The 21,412-nt window shown below is 36.1% G+C and overlaps 1 protein-coding gene across 2 annotated transcripts; it reads left to right on the top strand.

Annotated features, from left to right (window-relative positions):
* The first annotated feature begins 1,392 nt into the window (after positions 1–1,392).
* Positions 1,393–19,225, top strand: LOC149172681 (uncharacterized). Of its 2 annotated transcripts, XM_089427780.1 has the most exons (8): positions 1,393–1,538; positions 15,722–15,778; positions 16,073–16,144; positions 16,246–16,343; positions 17,037–17,240; positions 17,349–17,547; positions 17,719–17,988; positions 18,082–19,225. In XM_089427780.1, the coding sequence occupies exons 5-8, from the start codon at positions 17,039–17,041 to the stop codon at positions 18,926–18,928; spliced, it is 1,518 nt and encodes a 505-aa protein (XP_089283906.1). In that variant the 5' UTR covers positions 1,393–1,538; positions 15,722–15,778; positions 16,073–16,144; positions 16,246–16,343; positions 17,037–17,038; the 3' UTR covers positions 18,929–19,225. The 2 variants fall into 2 exon arrangements, with proteins under 2 accessions (XP_089283906.1, XP_089283905.1); XM_089427779.1 differs by lacking the exon at positions 15,722–15,778.
* The last annotated feature ends 2,187 nt before the right edge of the window (positions 19,226–21,412 follow it).

A 21,412-nucleotide genomic window follows, 5' to 3' on the forward strand; every position in this document is an offset into this window, starting at 1 on the left:
ACGGTGCTGTGCAGCGCCTCAAATCGAGACTCTATAGTTGGTGGGGTGTGTGGCACTTTCTGCCCCAACCATTGATCCATGCACTCGTGTGCTTAGTAAATTTTTATTATCACATTAAAAATCCATTTCAGTGACTTTATATTTCTCTTTCACCCACTATTCCATAATCACTAACAACTTTGACACTATTTAATCTCAACCCTGACCTAAGACTTTAAAAACATAAATTTTTTATAATTTTTCATTTTTTTTTAACTAAACACAACTTTAATTTAATTTTATAAAAATAAAAAATTCAAATATAATATTTATATATATATGCTTTCTTCACGCTCACGCATCCCTTCCTTTTATACTATACCTGTAAAGTGTCTTAAGCTATACTCGTAAAGTTTCTTAAGATTCTTCAATAGCCACACTTAAGCTGGCTTCACCCATACACAATTCCTCCATTGATATCGCACGCTAATGATTTATTATTAACGTGTGATTCCAATAAATTTTTCTCTTTATTTTAATTAAGCAACATCTCAAACATATAATTTTTAAAAATATTTACTAAATTTTAAACAAAGTTAAAGCAAAAAAAACCATACAACAACATATGATTTATTTTTTATTTACCAGCAAAATTAATGCCAAAAAACAAATTGCGAAAAAAAATAAAACAAACCATTTTATTTATTATTTAGAGTATGCTATAAGTCTGTATTCTTGATAACATAAATTTCCGTGCTTTATGGGTTCCTGGATTACGATACATATATATTCCACTTCGCATTTACTGTCATTTCATTTTAGGCCCAATCCCCATGGGATAATTTATAATAGAAATTGACACGGGCGTACGAAAAATACTATGCTTTTGAAAACATGGAGAATAATTCCCTTTATTCACCCGGCCGTGATATGAAATATATTTGTAAATTACAGAAACCTTAAAATCTTCGTACTGAGTGATTGACATGGGCGTACGATAAATATCTTGAAGTGTGGCAAAGATTTCAATTTAGTCACCTGGTCCTCGGGTCTCGATACGAAATGATACTGTAAATTAAAGAAACCTTAAAAGCAGATTGATGAATGACTGCGATTAAAAGATGGGTGCTCCCACTTTTTGGCTCTTCATACTAGGCATTAAAGTCACGATCAGCAATGAATTTCTGCGAACTGGGCTTCACTTTACCTTGTGGTATTTTTTTCTTGGCAATAAGTGAGTGACCCTGTTTCCTTGGTTTTTCTGAGAGCGGACTCTTTTCGTGGTAATTTCCTTGATGTTGTGTTCGAACTAATCGATAATTTCGGAAAGTAATATTAATGTCTATTCATTTTGGTTTTCTGCAGGCTGGTGCGCAACTCTCCCAGTTACTGCTTTAATGCGCAGCCTTCCAAAAAATCTCCTGTTCCTGTTCCTGTTCCTCGCGTTTAGAGTACTTCTGGATACCAGAGCAGCTGCCCCTACCATCGGTGGTTTGGCATCTTCACAAGATTGGGTTTCAAATCCCCTGCAAAAGGAAGAAAGCTCCCACCGAGTAAAGGTAAGCAAATTTGCAATTACTTTCTTTGGGGTTTTTGCAGGGTTATATAAATAGCAAAAGGTTGTGTGGGTTCATCTTTTACAGATTGAGTTTTCTTCTCAAAATATTTTGATTACTGATTCTCATGAAAGGCCTCCTGAACTTTTGAACATAAGGAATGAAACCTTGAATGCAATTGATGAAACATTCAGAAAAATGTCTGATTGAAATCTGTTCCTCCTCTAGAATGCTTATTATCCGAGTCGCATTGGTAATTACGACTTGCACAGTACCACATTCTGCAATTATGGGTTTAGAGAAACAGTTCTAATACTTCAAATACACTGCTCATTTATCTTTCACCTGCCGAACTTACTTTTTAAGATGTAGCTTTTTATTGAAATCACTCGTTAGGCTTGGACGATCAATAAGTTTTTTAAATATAAAATATATCTCTGTAGTATTTAATATTTTGTATATAAAGGTTATATTTTATATATCCCCAAATTATCGTTTGAATTTATTTATTTATTTTTCAATGGTATATTTGAATAGATATTATAATATTTTTTAAAATTTTCTTAAATAAAATTACAAATTCTAGGTATTACTTATGGTATTAGGTTGGTATAGAGTTTCATAAAGAATTCAATAATTCAATCTCACTTGTGATCTTCAACAAAAAGAGTACATTGGAGCTAGCATTCTATAGAGAGCAAAGTTTTTTATTGCTCAATTAAGAATTAACTCACATAAACTATTGTGGGAAACAGGTTGGTGGAAAAGACCTAAAGAAGCTTGGGAAGAACTAGTGTGTGCTTTTTGCACTTCTGAGGCAGTGGAATAGGAAAAACATTTCATTTTGGAATGTGATGCTTTCAGAGACATCAGAGAAAGTTACAGCAGTATGTTAACATTGGTTCCTTGGCATTGTCTTTTTAGTGAAGGCACTGTTAGAAGGTTGGGTCAGCGCATCATTAATTTGAATAATAAGACACATTGAATTACAAAAAGCAAAAAACAGGGAAGCTAATGGTCCCATAGATTATATCTAGTCTCATGAATGTTAAAATTTCATTTCAATAATTTTTTTCGGAAGGAAATTAAATCTGAGTAGAGCTAAAACAAAAAACAGGAAAGCTAATGGTCCCATAGACTATATCTAGTCTCATGAATGTTAAAACTCATTCCAATAATTTTTTTTTGGAACGAAATTAAATGGGAGTAGAGCGAGGAATCTGCTCTTGTTAGTTTTTAAAAATGTTGAAAGAAAGTGCAATTGCCTATTCTTGCAGTTTTTTTTATCCAAATAATGACAACTTGAGAGTCCCAAAGACATAAATAGAGGAGATTCCTTGTGAGATAGCCATCTGAAGCAATAATTTAAGAGCAAAAAATTTCAGCATAATTGTTTGAAACAGATCAATATTTGTAAAGAAATATGTGGAAACTGTTGGAGAAAGATTAAGAATTCTAGTTATTCTCATTAGAGAGGGTTCCTTTGTGCAGTGCTATCAAGAATGCTCAAATTGTGTATGTCTGTATATCTGTAACAAGAGGATGATGAGAATGTAAAACAAGTTCTTGGTAAGAAATAATTTGTTCAATGACGAGGCTTTGAATAACAATCTTGATTGTAAAAATAAACTTATCTTTGAAGACGACTTAGTTTCAATCCAGCCATATTTCCCCAGCCCAATCAAGGAAAGGGCCTTGTGATAAGGTTTTGTTTGAGATGCAAACCATAGAGAAAGACATCCATTAATGCTTTTGATTGTTGTGATAAGGTTTTGTTTGAGATGCAAACAATAGAGAGACATTTGCTTTTGATTGTGGATTTATTAACCGTTTAAAAGGATTATTTTTTTTAAATAGATGTAAGTTATAGAATTTTAGTTTTAAAAATTTTGATATTCTTTACTTTTCATAAATTTAGAAAATAGTTTCAGTAAACTTAACTATTAAAATTATGTGTTTTTTATTTGAATATTATAGATTTGAAGATCATGTACACTTTAATAAATAAGGTCTAAACGCTTTCATATTTAAATTTGGTATTTAATTAAATTGTAACTTTGAAATTAAATAATTATTATTATTTATTTGGATGAGGTACCTATGCACGTATTCAAAGAGGGGTTGTAGAGATTAGCTCTATAAAGGTTTCTAATTCCTTACAACTTAAAGGGAAGTGGGAAGCCAATTTAATGGTTATCCTTAGTGGAAGGATGACAAGAACTCATACAAGGGCATTTTGTCTAGACAGCAGCTCAATCCATTATTTGCATAGGTTGATGATACCCCCGATAATTATGGAAAATTCAAGTATGCAACATCTTAAAGCAAGGATCATTTTTAGAATGACAATGCTTTGGCTATGGATGGATACCATTGGATCAGTGCACACAGAATACTCAGTTTGAGTAGAACATAGTTGGTTAGCATCTTAAACTTGTGTTCGTAGCATTATGTTTATGCTTTTCTATGAGTTAGTGTGATTATAATAGTTAGTTGTTAATAGGGTGAGAGTGGTTTGACTTAGAATTGGGTGTAGAACATAGTTGGTTAGCATCTTAAACTTGTGTTCGTAGCATTATGTTTATGCTTTTCTATGAGTTAGTGTGATTATAATAGTTAGTTGTTAATAGGGTGAGAGTGGTTTGACTTAGAATTGGGTTATTTTCAAGCTGGAGTTGTGGATTTATTCCACTACCTTGTTCATCTTATTGGTAATAGCTCTATATACCCTCCCTAATTTACTCATTTGTAAGGAAATTGTGTTTTCCTCAATGCCTTACTCATAGCATTTAATGCTTAGTGTAGTTTGTGGTGACATTAGCTTGTATTAATTTTGGTCCTCACCCTTTAATTTCTTAGAGTTGCCGGGTGGTGACGTTTCTAATCATAATTGATTTGGCTTTTCTAACCCCTCTTGGCCATAGTGGAGGTCCCCTTACATTGTTAAAAGATCTACTTGCTTCCAAGTTCTTTATTTGGGAATCTTCATGTTGAGGTTGATAGGTTGACAATTACCTCATTTGTTAGGTGGTCACTAAGCTCTCCCAAAGCCTAAAACCTAGACTTTGCATTTGAAAGTAGCAAACATGAACTTCTTAGAAGCAACACAACTATTGGCAAACACCCATTGCAGTGGCATCGCATACCCAAACGCATCAATGCATACCACATACCCAAACATATCCTATGAGTGCAACAAGGGACTTTCATAGTCAATGTTTAGCTAAACCTAAAGATGATATGTTATAAATAAAAAAAATGGTCAACAAAAAAAGTCAACAAATATCCAAAAATCATGTGGAAATAGAATTCGAAAGATAGATCTTTAACCTCAGATATTCTAAAATATGTAATAAAAAGATATTTAAACTCATATAAAAAATATTTAAACTAATATAAATATATTAGTTTAATAAAACCTTCATTGCTCAAACAATAGAGAAAGGTAGCCAAAACTAAAATATTCTACACAAGCTAATTGGGATGAAGAACGTTAAAATTATACTGCATAGTTATAGAGAGAGTCATGATGACAATGACGAAGAAAAAGAACCCCATCGAACTCCATTTTTCTAGATAAAGACAATAAATCTAAATAGGTCTACAACGATGAAAAGATCAAGGATACAAGTCATTGGATTAATTCTTACTATTTTATGAGCTTGAAAGGGAAAAGTGGACATCCCTTCAACTCCACGTTATATGGTTTTTTCTCTTATTTTGAATAGCTTACACAAACATAGATATAAACTCTCATATTTTATAATTTATGATCATAAATGTAAGGAAGCAAAACCATGGGTTTCTTTCAAGTTGCTGTGCCCCCACCTTATAGGGGTTATTAATAGGATTAGTTGTATTTTTTTAATGTAATGTTAATATAAAGTTATTGATTTAAAATAATTATTATTTTAAAATAATTGTATTTTTTATTATTTTATAATATATATAAATTTGAATGGTAAATATATTTTTTAATATAAATAATTATTTATTTATAGAGTGTTGATGATAATTATTAGTTTTTTTATAATAAAATATTTCACGTAAATATTTTATTAATTGAAAGTTTAAATATTAAAATTTTAAATTTGTTTAAGTAATAATATGTTGAAAGGTTTAATAACACTAATGTTCATAAAATTACAAATTTTCATTTTTCAAGTCGTAATTTTGAATTTATAAAAAATGAATTGAGTGCCATGTAAAACCCCTATTGATATAAGGTCTCAATAATATGTATCTAGATATGTTATGATTCGCATAGTTCATGTAATCATAATCATGGTGTACATCATTATATTAGTCGATTTTTATGTGAATTTAGATATCATGTTTTGCTTGGCATTTTAAGTATATTTTGATACATGAGGTAAAATATGAAAATATTTTATTCTAAAATTGATCTTAATTTTTTAAATTATTTTTAAAGTACTATATATTTTGTATTTTTTTTAAGTATTTATTAAAAATAAAAATATTATTATTTTATTAAAACTATTAATAAAAAAATTATAAAAATATTATTTTTGAAATAAATTTTTAGATCAATTTCATATTGTGTTAAGTCCCTTAACACAAGGACATGGACATAGGACATGAAGGACACAAAAATACAAATATATGACACTTCATACAATGACCACGAAAACATGACATAGAGGACACATTATATATATATATATAAAACACAAATTCTCATGATGATGCATATAATCATAATTCATTAATAATACAAGTTTACAACTAGTATTTAGTACTACATCAATGACAATAAATTGACATACACAAGAAATTAATAATAAACTGCAATTTTATCATTAAGTCATTAAAATAAAAATGTATTGCATAGATATTAAGTCCTCAAGAATCTTTGACTAAATAAGTCACATATATTATATGTGGGAATGCCAATGAAAAATAACAAATATAAAACAACATAGATACTAGAATCATAGATTGGGATGGAAGAATCTCATAGGCCACTGCTAACAGGCTATAGTTTATCAACATCAAAATCAACATCAGTACCACCACTGCTCTCTTCTGCATTCTCCTCCTTTGTATCCAATGTAATATCTACATCTGCTGGTGTGGAGGATGATCCTTCAAGAGTATCACCATCATCAAAGTGTTTGGATCTAACACTAGCGCATTAAAATCCAAGTTGGCCAATGCAAACTCAACACTGTCCCTCAAACCAATATCATTAGGAGACACATCCCCCATCTTTGTCTTTCCTGTCAACCATTCCCCCCTCTACTTGTAAATAAAACGAAGGTTCATGTTCACATACACCATTGTCTCTGCCTTAGATTGATCAATCCTACTCTTTTTCAAACTATATAGATTCCCATATGTGCTCCAGCTCCTCCTGCAACAAGAGGATGAAGTAACCTTAGAGAGGAGTCTCACGGCTAACTGTTGTAGAGGAGGACATGTTGCCCCATGAGTCCTCTCGCAATAAGAGGGTGAAGTAACCTGAGAGAGGTGTCTCCTCTCGCAATAAGAGGATGAAGTAGTCTGAGAGAGGAGTCTCATGGCTAGCTATTGTAGAGGAGGACATGTTGCCCCATGAGTTGCCTAACAAGCATAGGCTTTCTTAGCCCCCCTATATAGATTCCCATATGTGCTCCAACTCCTCCTGCAACAAGAGGATGAAGTAACCTTAGAGAGGAGTCTCATGGCTAACTGCTGTAGAGGAGGACATGTTGCCTCATGAGTTGCCTACCAAGCATAGGCTTTCTTAGCCCCCCTGTCTCTAATCACATCATAGCATACAAATCGCCTAGTCCCAGTGGATAACTCTGCAAAGACATCCTCAACGTCATCAAGGGATGCTCTTTCCTGGAATATTTGTCTCAATGCATCCTTCCTCCCTTGTGAAATCTCGTCATCCATGTGAGGAGGGAATTTGCATGAAGGTCCACCATTGAGCCACTCATGGTTGTAGTATCTTGGATTCAATGAGCGAGCCAAGAAATGCAAAAAGGTGTGTGATTCTTGTCCCACATGCTGACAAGAATATCTTGTATGGTGGTGAAGAAGGCCTCCCCTTATGTCTCATACTCAAGGCACTCATTCTGAAAAATAATGGTCCTCACGGACTCAATCAAGGAATCCCATCCCTCATAAACCTCTCATAGGATGGGTTGGTCTGTATTTAGAAATCGTAACAAAGCAATGATAGGGTCCATGATCTTAATAGTAAGATCTACCCTTTCCCACTAAACAACATCTAACATTGTGTCCTTGACTCTTTTTGAGGTTTTTAATAAAAAGGACCAAAAATTTGAAGTAACCATAGCTCCAAGAGTAGTCTTGACCTCCCACAATCTCTTCATCAGGATGAATGTAGAGGCAAAAACATGTATTTGCAATCTTCCACAATGATAGATGTGTGTACTCTTTGTAGATCGTGATGGCATTGGTATGATTCTATCCAAAGTTGGGGATGTGTCATGCATCCTCAATAAGATTTCCGATCCATGGCACATCAAAAGCAATATAGTTAAGTGCTAAATTCAAGGAATGGACAATGCAAGATGCCAAAAATATTTTTGGATATTTTAATAAAAAAGACCAAAAATTTGAAGTAACCATGGCTCCAAGAGCAGTCTTGACCTCCCTCGATCTCTTCATTAGGATGAATGTAGTTGCAAAACATGTATTTGCAATCTTCAACAATGATAGATGTGTGTACTCTTTGTAGATTGTGATGACATTGGTATGATTCTATACAAATTTGGGGATGTGTCATGCATCCTCAATAAAATTTCTGATCCATGGCACATCAAAATCAATATAGTTAAGTGCTAAATTCAAGGAATGGGCAATGCAAGATGTCCAAAATATTTTTGGATATTTTAATCAAAAAGACCAAAAATTTGAAGTAACCATGGCTCCAAGAGCAGTCTTGACCTCCCTCAATCTCTTCATCAGGATGAATGTAGAGGCAAACCATGTATTTGCAATCTTCAACAATGATAGATGTGTGTACTCTTTGTAGATTGTGATGGCATTGGTATGATTCTATTTAAAGTTGGGGATGTGTCATGCATCCTCAATACGATTTCTGATCCATGGCACATCAAAAGCAATATAGTTAAGTGCTAAATTCAAGGAATGGACAATGCAAGATGTCCAAAATATTTTTGGATATTTAGCTTCCACATATATGCCAACAACCTTGCAAACAGATGCATTGTCTATAATGATTTGTACACAGGGATCAACACCTACATCTTCAATAATTTTAATGAACAAAGCACCCATATATTGTGTATCCTTGTATTTTCCAAGAGCATCCAATGCTTTCAAGAAAACTGGTCCAGCCAAGGAAGACACCATGAATTTGATGAGTGGATGGCGTGCTATATCTGTCCATCCATCAGAAATAATACTAACCCAAGATGTTGGCCATGTTGATTTAATAGGCTCAAGCATTTTATTCACCCTCTTCTTTGCCTTAATCAACAAGGTGGTTCTAAGCTTATTTGAACCAAGAGGCACATACATCGATGAAGCTCCTTGAGCTAGAGCTTGGCACATCTCAATAAATAAAGGTGATTATGCAACATTCAAAATAATATGAAGTTTATATATAAAAAAGAAAAAAGAGGCAATGGTAATATCAATCTCTTCTCCAGACTTTTGCTGAAATATATTGTCCATTGGATCAAGTGCCCTCCTTTTTGTTACTTGACCGGCACCCCCACTGGTACTCTCGAATGGATGATTATTTTTCCTCGAGAATGCAAGGGGATCCTCATTCTTGTTTTTCTTAGATGTTGCAGCCATCATTGCCATGCCAACATTAGTCTATCTTTCTAATTCTTTCCTCTCATATGGACTCACTCCTACGAATGCTCCAATTCCACAAGATGTTCCCAATAAATGTCTTTTCACACAAAAATAAATGTTCTTGAATTAATGGTTACAAAAATTGCATGCCCAAAGAACATTGCCCCTCTCTTGTTACCTACTTTAATGTTTTGTAGCATACTTCAATTCTTAAACCCGTTGTCTTGCTAATGATGTTTCTCTAAACATTCGAAACTGTTAGTGTAGCCCATTTCCAACTTGTAGATATTTTTTAGGGTTAGTGTAGCCCATTTCCAACTTGTAATTTATTTTTATAGATATTATTTATTTTAGATTAATATCTCCAGACCTCAGCAGTGCACAAACTCTCCCCCAGAGAACCAGTTAGTGGACAGTCCGCACTTCCGACTGACCCTTCATCTGGCCAACAAACTTTGTGGAATTTTTTTCACTGCTCTTCAATCAGCAAGGGATGCTAAGAGAGATGGGTCTGATCCTCAGACCCATCAGCGCCTTGATCTTCTTCATTAGGGCATTCCATACATTGTATCTTTTATGTTCCTGCATTGTACTTTTTATATTCATGCATTGTATTTTTTATAGGAGATTGTTTGGTTCTCCCGCATTTTATGGATGTCATTGTACTCAACAGTCCCTTTGATCTACTTTGTGGGCATTAGTTAGACATAAATATAATTATCTTATCTCAGTGTGTAAAAAAAGGGTGATTCTGTCAGGATTGAGTTGCCTTCTAAGAATGCACACAGTTTAGCAGGAGTGAAACTCTACACACTTGCGTGATTAATTTCAAGTGACATGACTTTTTTTAAATAAAAGTGATGAGTCACCCTACATTACTGTTTCAAGTGACATGGTTTTTTTAAATAAAAGTGACGAGTCACCCTGCATTACTGATAACAATTAATACTACTCATCTTATAACTAAATTATGATAATATTTTTAGCTATGTAAAACAATATTGTAAATTATGATAAATTTTCTTCCTGTGTAAAAAAGTAGCCTTCCAGGAACACAATCCAGCCGGGATTGAGTAGCCTTCCAGGAATACACGCTGACAGTATAGATATGCAGCTTTTATAGGTTTCAATGTTCATTGAAGGGTTTGCCAATTTATTAGGGCTCACTTTTGGCCGGTTTTCAAGGGATGTTATTATCTTTTCAAGTGGTGGTGTCACGCATTTCAATTTTTTTAATTTAGTTTTAGTTTGGTGTCGTGGACCGTGGCAACACTCTCAGGCTGTGGATTTCTCTGCTCTGGTTCTCAGTTGCAGACCTTGCTGGAAATCGACTATAAATCTATAAAATAGTGGTTTCTTCCGGATGAATTTTTTTTGTTAAAATAATATGGCTCGTGGAATACGTAGAAATAAGAAAATTAGGTCCTCATTTAAGGTCTCTTACCCATGCTCAGCACGAAGTGGGATCTTCCAAGGCCGTTTATAACAGGTGCAGCCGTCTAGCGGTCCAAGCAACTATGCATCTGGAAAGGGTCTTTCTTCGCGATAAAGCAGTTTGTCAGGAGGTTGAACCGTGGGTTCTTGATAGAGGCACCTCCAAAAATTCAGATACCAAGTACTTTATGAGGTTGAACCTATATTTGCAGGAGGAATATCAAGCCATTCTGCCCCTGTTGGATAAGCTTCAACTGCAAGTCAAAGAAGTGGATCACAAAGTCACTGCTGAGGTGTCAAAAACCATGGACATTGAGCCTCTGCCATCTGAGGCTGCATACGTTCAGTTCCCTGACTCTAATAATAAGGGTTTTTCTTTGCAATGAGGAAGTTTTTGAAAAGGTTGAGCTGTGGGTTTTTGACACAAGAACCTCTAAAAACTCAGATACCTAGTATTTCATGACAGTGAATCTATACTTGCAGGTAAAGATAACCATGGCCAAACTTCTGATAGAACAAGTGAGGAATATCAGGCCATTCTGCCCCTACCTGAATAAGCTTCAACTGTAAATCAAGGAAGTGGATCACAAAGTTATTGCTCAGGTGTAAAAAACTATGGACATTGAACCTCTGACATCTGATGGGTTTCCTGACTCTAATGGCAATACTCTTGTTTAGGCTCTGCTATGCTATGTCTGCACACTTTTCCCAGTTTTCTAATATTGGGGAGCACTGCTTCTCCCATCTCTAAACACAGGTTTATTGGATAGGATATCTCTTTAAATTTCTCAGCTTTCAATTTCACAGCTAAATTTTTTGTACTGATAATATCACTTAAACCATATAAACATAATACTTTTTCCCCAATCTGCTTTTCGTAATAACAGAACAACAGCCCTGCTTATGTGGTATCTAGTTTTCCTTAATTAATACAGAAATTACAACTTAGTTTTCCTCGATTAATACAGAAAGTCCAACAAACTTGCTATAAAAAAAAATTCGAATTAAAAAATATATTTATTAAACTTAAAAAATATGAAATGCTAGAGGAAAGTGTACCATTATTGAGAAAACTCGGATGTCCAGCCACGAATGTAGATACCACTAATGTAGATATAGTGGCAAATAAAAGATGCAGATAGCGATAAATAATAGTGAACTTTGGTACATCAATCTGTTGTGTAGATGATATTTTTTATATTTTGAATTTTTTTAACTGGATTGTATGTGTAAAATGATGGAATTTGTAGAAGAGAAATTAAATGAATGGTCATTTTATTCGATACAATGACAAATAATAGTGCAGATTTCTGGTCAGTATAAATGTAGATATAGTGGCGAATGATTTCTAGTCACTATATATCTAGATTTATGACAGAAACCATGAAGACTCATGGAAGAGCTTAGCTATTGCATTACCAAATACATAAATTTATACAAAACTCGGCTACAGAAGTTTTATGAACTATTATTAACTTTTTATCTAATTCGGCCGACTTCGCCGACTTTCGCTGGCTGACACCAACCACTGGCTGTCATACAAAAAGGACAGACAACTCGTGATTATTATTCTAACACCTCCCCTTAATCACGATGACCTAAACTTTAACTTCCCTGTTGGTCTAAGTCTCAGTTAGGCTTACAACAAAACATTTCATTTTTTTCTTCTTGCTAAAAGGTCCATGCTTGTTCCTTTTCCTTTGTTGGTGCAGTTTCATCTTCACCTTTATCACTTTCCTTATGAGCTTCCTTTGCTCCTTGCTTACATACTTAACATCAGCAACCTTTTCCAGATTGGGATGCAATGCAAGATCCCGAACAAGGTAATCTAATTCATGTTCTCCCCACTTTCCATGAGGAGCCACCAAAATGCACTCGTCTTCGAACATGAGCAGCCTCCGAACAACATCCATGGTAGTATCCTCCACAGTAGCAGTCATCTTGAAAGCAGATCCAATAAAACTTCTAACAATTGGGTTATGAGAGAAGCAAGTTTTACTCTGAGTGATTGCAGAATCATGTGGAATAGATTTTAGCTCGTGATCATCAATAACATAATCCTCAATAGCATCACATTGTTTGTCAAAGATTTATTCGAACTCAAAAGCACTGCGAGACCCAAAAATGTTTCCAAATGGGTTCCTGAGAAAATGATCATTGAAAAGGTCATTGTCAAAAAAGTCTAAAAAGATAGACATATCAGCTGGGCTCCACTTTACCTCCGCCACACAAAAAGAACCCAGCAAATAAGACAGGTTGGAAATCTAACAACGCTCCCACACAACTCTTAGCTAGGCTCAAATTTCCCTTAAACTCTGGGGAGCTTTGACTTCAGAATAGCACCACTCTCGGCTCTGCCTCTCACTTCCTCGGATGCCACCACACTTTCGCTGCCCCACTCTTCTGATCAGCGTATTCCAACAATAGCCTACCCTACGCTCTTTTAGGTCAGTAATTTGTTCCTTGAGTGTCGGCTATAATGAGGAGGATGGTTTTGTTGGTCAGGAGTTTTTGCTCAAAGTTGATGGATAGTTTTTCAGGAGACCCACCCTGGGCCAAAGGCTCAAGGCTGGCCGAAGGCTCATTTCAAGACCCTGCCTTGCTTCAAATGAGATTTGGCTCATCCGCAAATTCCACCACCTGTCAAGGCAGGGTCTTGAAATGAGCCTTCGGCCAGCCTTGAGCCATCACCTGTCAAGGCAGGGTCTTGAAATGAGCCTTCGGCCAGCCTTGAGCCTTCGGCCAACCTTGAGCCATTGGCTAGGCTTGGTCTCCTGAAAAACTATCCATCAACTTTGAGCAAAAACTCCTGACCAACAACACCGTCCTCATTATAGCCGACATTCAAGGAACAAATTACTGACCTAGAAGAGCGTAGGGTAGGCTTAGGATTTTGACGGAACCTGCCCTACAACACTCCGGACTAAGAAACATCTTTTCATAGAAAGGCACCACACTTGGAATGTGGCACCCGGTCACAAGGCACCACCTCTTGAATATGGCACATGGACCTAGACACCAAGGAACACCAGCTGTCAGTTTTACTGACCAACGTTGGGCTGATTGAGCCCTCATACCGCCGCCATACCCAAGAATGAAGGCTCACAGGAAGACAACGCACTGTCACTCCTCCACTCCATCCAACCCTCTCAACACGCGGGCACAACGAGGACACAGCCGTGAGCACTGGAGGAGAGGGACCGGCTAAAGGGACATCTAATTTTAACGGAATGAGAGCCAAATCATCCTTCGAAGTGCTAGCAACCCCACGAACAAGACACAACGAGACACGGACGACTGGACAAGACATAGTGGTGTTTAAGCACTTTTTAAAGGTGTGACGTACTATTTTTTGCACCCAATGGCTTACGGCTCAGTGTTGCTTCAAGCTCAATATTACCAGCACGGGGTGAGGTGCATACGAGTATAGTCAATTTCATTCCTGAGACGGCGGCCCAACCCAAGAACACCATGCCTTGCTGGACATAGCGGGACTCGAACCCTGCGACCCTACTTATTGGCTCTACCGCTGAGTTATATGCCCCGACTCCGACTCCGACTCCGACTCTTACTCTTTTTACTTTTGGGTGCCACGAATAGGGTATGACTTTTTTCTTCAAAGGGATGGGGCACCACACTTACGCTGCCCCACTCTTCTGATCAGCGTTTTCCAACAATTTCTTCAAAGGGATCGAACAGCTTCACAACGCTAGCAGGTGGCACACAGTCCACCACTCTTCACACAGATCGTTTCCTGAGACCTTCACAAGTGTCTCCACTCCTCGGCCTTCAGGGTCCTTCACGCTGGGCAGTGCACTATCACACTTGAACCCCACCTTCACAGCATCTCCAAATACACAGCAAACTCAAAAACAGAGGACTAGCTCTTCAAAGGCTCTTCACACCACTCGGCAGAAATAACAAAATCTCCAGGATTAACATCAAACAGCGCAAGGCTCACCGCACTTCACAATCCAAGGCCCCTTTTCGACTAACAGCAACCATATAACCAACAGACTCGGCCCTTGGCTTTATTCCACAGCGGACTCTCTATATTCAAAACACAGCTCCACACTGCTCTAGGCATCTCCACTCATAGCCAGAGGAGAACACTCCACGGTCAAAAAAACACTTAACTCCGTTGATCAAGAATGCCCTCAGCTCATACCAACATCTCTCCACACGCAAAACCGGCGAGGAGAAATCACAACAAAAGAGCCAAACCTCCACACATTAAACTCAGTGCTACTGCTTAACACAATAATTCCTGGGCATTCCACTAGTCTCCACAGAGTGCAGGTTCAACAACGCCTCTTCGCCCAGCAGGACAGCAACACTCCCTCACGTTGCTCTACGCACAGCAAGACAGCAACACTTCTAGACAGCGCTGAAGGCAGCAGCTCAGCGGCCCCTCTAACCAGTCAATCACAGTTCATCACACTACGGGCAGACTCCACATGCCCTTCACACCACGGAGTCGTCACGACTCTGGCCACCGCCACCAAACCCTCACTACTCTTGCGAAACACAGCTCACTTGTGCTCTGATACCATGACAGAAACCATGAAGACTCATGGAAGAGCTTAGCTATTGCATTACCAAATACATAAATTTATACAAAACTCAGTTACAGAAGTTTTACGGACTATCATTAACTTCTTATCTAATTCGGCCGAATATCGCCGGCTGACACCAACTACTGGCTGTCATACAAAAAGGACAGACAGCTCGTGATTATTATTCTAACAGATTGGTGGCACATGATACAGTGGCAAATAATATGGGAGTTTGGCACATCAGTGAGTTGGGTACATGCTATGTGTTATATTTTGCGAGTGGGGTACACGATATGTTTTATATTTCGAGAATTCTGAGAATTTTTACTCTGTTAAATGAGAATTCGTAAAAGAGAAATGATATGAATGATCATTTTTATTTCTTTAATGTAGTGGGAGAGAAGACGTGGAGCAACAGACAACATCATTCTTCACATCCTTTGTTTGCCAGTGAGATAAGTTTGTTAGTTGTTAAAAAAATTGCAGTAATGTTAAGTAATTGTGAAATAAATAGTTGCAGGTTGAAAGCATGCATGCATAATCTATGTGAGTGTAGATAAATGAAAATAACAATAATAATCATTTCACAAATGATAGAGAAATGGATCATTTGAATCACTTCTCGATTGTGATGGTTGAGAAGATCTAGAACATGGAACATCATTATTCTTTATATCTTTTGTTGGAGATGGTTTTGAGCAGAGAATCAATGACAATAGTGATCATTTCATTTCTTAACTGCAGTGGAAGAGGAGCTGAATCACGTGACAAAAATGGTTTCCAGTTTTCTTTTAGACATTTTTCCAGAAAGCTAAGGTATGTTTGGCTAGCATGTTAACTAAGAAAATACCTGGAATTATTAATAATGTTAGCAGGGAGAAAATGACAGTAATGGCCATTTTATTTCTGATTTGTAGGGGAGAGAAGAGTTGGAGCAAGGGGCGACATCATTCTTCAGATCCTTGCCATATTTCTGAACATAGAAAGGATCTTGCCATACTTTTGAACATAGAAAGTAGGTTTATTTCTGGTCAAAGCTCCAGAATGGTTGCAGGTTGATATAATAATAATTAATTTTAATCTAATTATTATAATTAATTATATTTTAGTTAATTCGATTTTCATATTATCTGACAAACAATGAATTACATTAGATGGTTCGAAACAGTGGACAAAATATAGATCACAGACAATGAACCACATTAAATGGTTCAAAACAGTAAACAAAATATAGATCACAGAAGCCTGAATTTAGAAATTTAAAACTTGTTTAATGTTGTATTTATATGTTTTATATATATAGCTCGACTCCCTAGATGGCAAGAATAATCTTAAATCCACAGTTCTCGAGGTTAAAGGCCTTGGCCATTGCCTGCACTGTGTAATTGCGTAGGATTCAAGCACATATGAAGTTTATGGATTCAAGCACATATCAAGTATCTATTGACATAATGTTATGATGAGAGAATCCAATGTTAACTTCTTTAGGCTTTGGGGCTTGTATGTTGAGTTTCAATGGAGAGACGGTTGGGTTGTCGAGGGCTAGGAATAATGTCAATTTGAGAGGTCTAATGTTTTAATGAATTACCATACATTTTGACATGATTTTCCAAATGATTTAATTTTGGAAATGGGCATTATCATGTAATTGACTTGGGATGCAGGGGATTAATTCTGAAATATTTTGTGGAATCTCTCCTCTGTTCAGATATGGAATATCCTGTGCATGATCGACATATGAACAGATCGAGCTATCTACAGGGGCATCCTTTTTTGGAGAGGAGTATCAAGCATTATTCCAACTTCCATCAGATGTTATTAGTTGGAGAAGGGGACTTTTCTTTTTCTTTATCTCTGGCTAATGCATTTGGGTCTGCAGAAAACATGGTTGCCACCTCTCTTAACAGTAGAGGTCTCAAATGTTTCCTCCATTTTTTCTGTCTCTTTTGTTGTATTTACAATTGCTATTGTTTACGTTTTGTGTTATGCTTCAGTTTCTATTTTTATGCCCTTGATGCAGAGGAACTGTTACAGTTTTATAAATCGGCCCATGAAACACTCTCAAATTTGGAAAGGCTTGGAGCACTGATATTGCATGGTGTTGACGTAACCACAATGGAGGAGCACCATATCATAGGGAAGATGAAGTTCCATAGAATTGTCTATAACTTCCCTCATGCAGGATTTTGTGGACAGGAATACGATTCAACAGTTATCAAGTGAGTTTTTTGGACCTTGTATAATTTCCTTCTCCAACAAAATATATTGAAGTGATATATTTTTTTGGTTAAATCAAGGTCTTTCTTTTGTAAGTGGAGATTAGAGCATTTAGCCGCAATTGCATGAACAAATATTATAATTGGTCAGATTTGTTATTCTGTGACTTGCAGCAAGCACCGTCACTTGTTGAAGATGTTTTTCAAGAATGCACAGACAATGGTAAGCGAAATTGGAGAAATTCATGTTTCTCACAAAGTAGGAGACTCGTACAATAAGTGGGAGTTGGTGAAACAAGCTGAAGAATGTGGCTTTCATTTGAAAGAGTCAGTTAACTTTTCGAAGGAAGATTATCCTGGCTACGTTAATAGAAGAGGAGCTCCACCCAAAGCTGGTGGAACATTCTCCTTGGGAGAGTGCCGAACTTATAAGTTTGTCCTAGGGTAAAAAATATTTTGGAACAAGCTTTTTGTTTGAGACATTTTCCTTTGTAGGATTGCATTGTTACGTACTTATCTGAAATTTCCATTTTGCAGTCCAGACATTCTTTACAAGCGCGAAATAATGGCCATACAAGCAGTATTGCCAAACATTTCATCTGAAGCCTATGCAGAAATACTTCGAAGGCAAGTGAGGACGGCAGGTGAACTGGCAAAGGCAAATGCAGAGACTTCAGTTAACCAGCTGAAGATGCTTGTAGACAAAGAATTTGCAAGGCAAAGGATTGACACCCTCCATCAAATTGCACAAGCTTGGAGAGTAAAAGCAACAGTTGCTGAGCAATTAGATGCAGCTTTAGACTTGAAAGAAAATGCATTTAAGAGAAAAGAGACAATCCTTAAGGAGGCTCTTTTAGAACTTCAAGCTGAAAGACAAGCGAGGAAAAATTCTGAAACAGATAAAGCCCATTTGGAGGCATGTTTAAACCACTTGAAGTTGGTTTTAGTTGAGGAACTCAACGAAAATGATGAATTAAAGAGGCAAAGGGACGCGGCCATTTTGAAAGAAAATGCAATTCTGAGAAAAGAGGCATGCCTTAAGGAAACTATTTTGGAGCTTGAATATGAAAGGCGAGCAAGGGAGGATGCTGAAACAGAAAAAGCAGAATTAGGGGCATCATTAAATCACTTGAAGATGATTTTAATTAAGGAACTCGAAAAAAATGATGAATTAACAAAGCAAAGGGATGAGGCCCTCCGTCAAAGGGAAGAAGCTGGCAGACTACAAAGAAACACTGCCATACAGATGCAGAAAGGAATGATGCCCTCATATGTGTCTTCTTCTGTGGCTTTTGCATTATTTTTATTTCATAAATGTAGAAACAAAATTAAAGGAGCCTCCAAGAATGAGCAAGACTGTAGCAATGGCGATTATATATTATAACCTGCTTTCCATTCCTGTATATATTATTGTGGAGTTAGTATGTTTGTTAAGCATTTGTATGTTGCTCCATGATGACAAACTTTGGCCAAAGAGCTACTAAGTAAGTATTTGTCAGACAAGTATGCTCGATGTAGCTTGAGCTCAGGGTTCTTTATTGTTTAGGATGACTAATTCTTACTTGTTTTATCTGTAATTATATTGAAAGATGTAATAGCTACTGTATTGCTAAATGGGATGGAGTAGAAATAGTCTCTATGTGAATAGTTTGCTTTCAAGTTCTAAAAGATTTTTGCATAATGAAAGGCTTTTTTCTAACAACTCTTATTTTAATGTTGGTGTGTGATTTTGTTAGTATGTTAAAATTGTGTGCTCATCTTAAAGCAAAGTTTGATGTATCCATGTGTGTACAATTATGAAAATAAAATATACAAACTAACTTTTGATATGTAGAGACATGTTTACTTCCCAATTTTTTTACATGATAGTAGAGCTGGTACAACTCAGATACTCTCACAATAAGAGCTCTGATAATGCAAATTCTACATTGTAAATATAGGATAAAAGAAACTGTGATAATACAAATCTACATTGTAAATCTAGGATAAAACAGTGGATTGCTTTTCTAAATGATTTCCATGATGTGTTCATGACAATTTATTTAACCATTGTTTATCGATGCTGTTGTGAGAGCGTTGTTCTTCTCATTAATTTGATGACTGTAGCCAAATAACAATGACAGGTGGATTGCTTATTCATAAAGGGTTATGAGACCATGTGCATGGTGGGTTGCTGCATTTATCATAATGGAAGATAACATTAAAGATCCACAGGTTGAAGCTGTTTTCTGTAAATGATGGCCTGCTGAGATTCAAATTTGTGTCTGTGTCTGGCCAAAGTGTGGATTGTTGAATTGACCAAACAAGATGACCGTTCTCTGTTTTTAGTGCTGGTGGTGATTGAGATACAGTGATAGTAAAACTACCCCTGGTGATGATCTTGTTTGAGCTGTTGCCCGGTGCCTAGTTCATCTGTTCATGAATACGGCTGTACGTACAAGCTGGAAGCTGTAATTGAGCAGATGCGTGGGCCTGTGTATTGTTTGATGTCTGAAAATCGGCGATGTATTGAGGTATCACTGATGGGAGCATGTTCCATTGCTTTTTGTGTGTTTAACGGTTGTGAGGAAATCAGATAGAAAATACTTAATATGCAACAATGTTATTAGTGTCACAAAGTTGAATCGACATTGAACTCAGGTTGGTAGCTAAAGTGGTATGTGTTTTTTTGACATGTAACTATATAATTTTGTTAAAATTGACTAGTTCGACAATCACAAAATTTTCAAGGAGATTATTGAATAGAAATGTTTAATATGCAAAAGTCAAAGATGTGGATAAAGATTCCAAATACTTGAACAAAATTGTAGACGAGCAAAAAGGACTATTTGTTTGGTCATATGTAACAAAAGGTCAAAGAAACATAAAGATTTCAAATAAATGAATAATCGCAGAGACCAAGAAAACATATGGGTGTGGTCATAAGTGGACCAAGAAAATATATGGGTGTGGTCATAAGTGTCATTATTTACTATTGAAATTTTCTAGCTTTGCATGACAATACTATGTAAACTTAAAAATTATTTCTAAGTCTTTTTTATAATGCGTGTGTTATAGTTTGAAGGGGGCTTTTTGTCTTATTGTTCCTTGATAAAAGGTTATTGGAAGAACAAGGTGTTGCAAGTCTTTTGATAGGTGCAAAGAGTGTAAAATTGATTAGGATGTATTTTATAACTAGATTTCTCTCTAGAAAACAAACAAAACATTATTGTTGGATACCTAAATGTCTCGGTAGATGAAAATATGTTCATTGGATGATCAATTGTTGAATTTTTATTGTCAAGTTGATGTTGGGCCCTAGAATATATGTTTTGAGTTGAGTTGAGTTGTGTGGTACCAATGTTTGGTCTAAGATATGATTGGTTCCCAATTGGTTTGTTATTCAAAATGACAATCCAATGAGTGAATGGAGTGTGAACACCTTGAATCAAAGATGGAAGCGAGTTGCTTGGGTGAATAACCATTGGTTGACTATCATGGTAGAGTTATAGATACAATAAAGTTGCTTTGTTCTCTTTGTAGAAGCCCAAGGTTGATGGTAGAATTAAATTTAAATTGGAATGGGGAGATTGCAACAGAAAGGATAAGGATGTTGTCTTGTATACAACATCGAATTATTTGTTGAACTTGGTCCAAGGGATGTCAATGATAGTCTTGTGGTAGTAGTGGAAATCAAAGGGCGTTGGGAAAATGAGATGAACTTTATGTATTATGTTTTACGGAATTGTTAATCACTCCTTATATTTGTGGCAAGTTAAAGATCTTATGTATAAATATTATGTTGATCCGGATTTAAACAGGAACGCAACAAATTACAGAGATAAACATATACACAAAGATGCAGCGAAAATAATACTTCATTTCATTA

Source organism: Pinus tabuliformis, chromosome 4_2, assembly GCF_031772625.1.
Source record: "Pinus tabuliformis cultivar Carrire ecotype Pingquan chromosome 4_2, CPIR1, whole genome shotgun sequence".
NCBI classification, from domain to species: Eukaryota; Viridiplantae; Streptophyta; class Pinopsida; order Pinales; family Pinaceae; genus Pinus; species Pinus tabuliformis.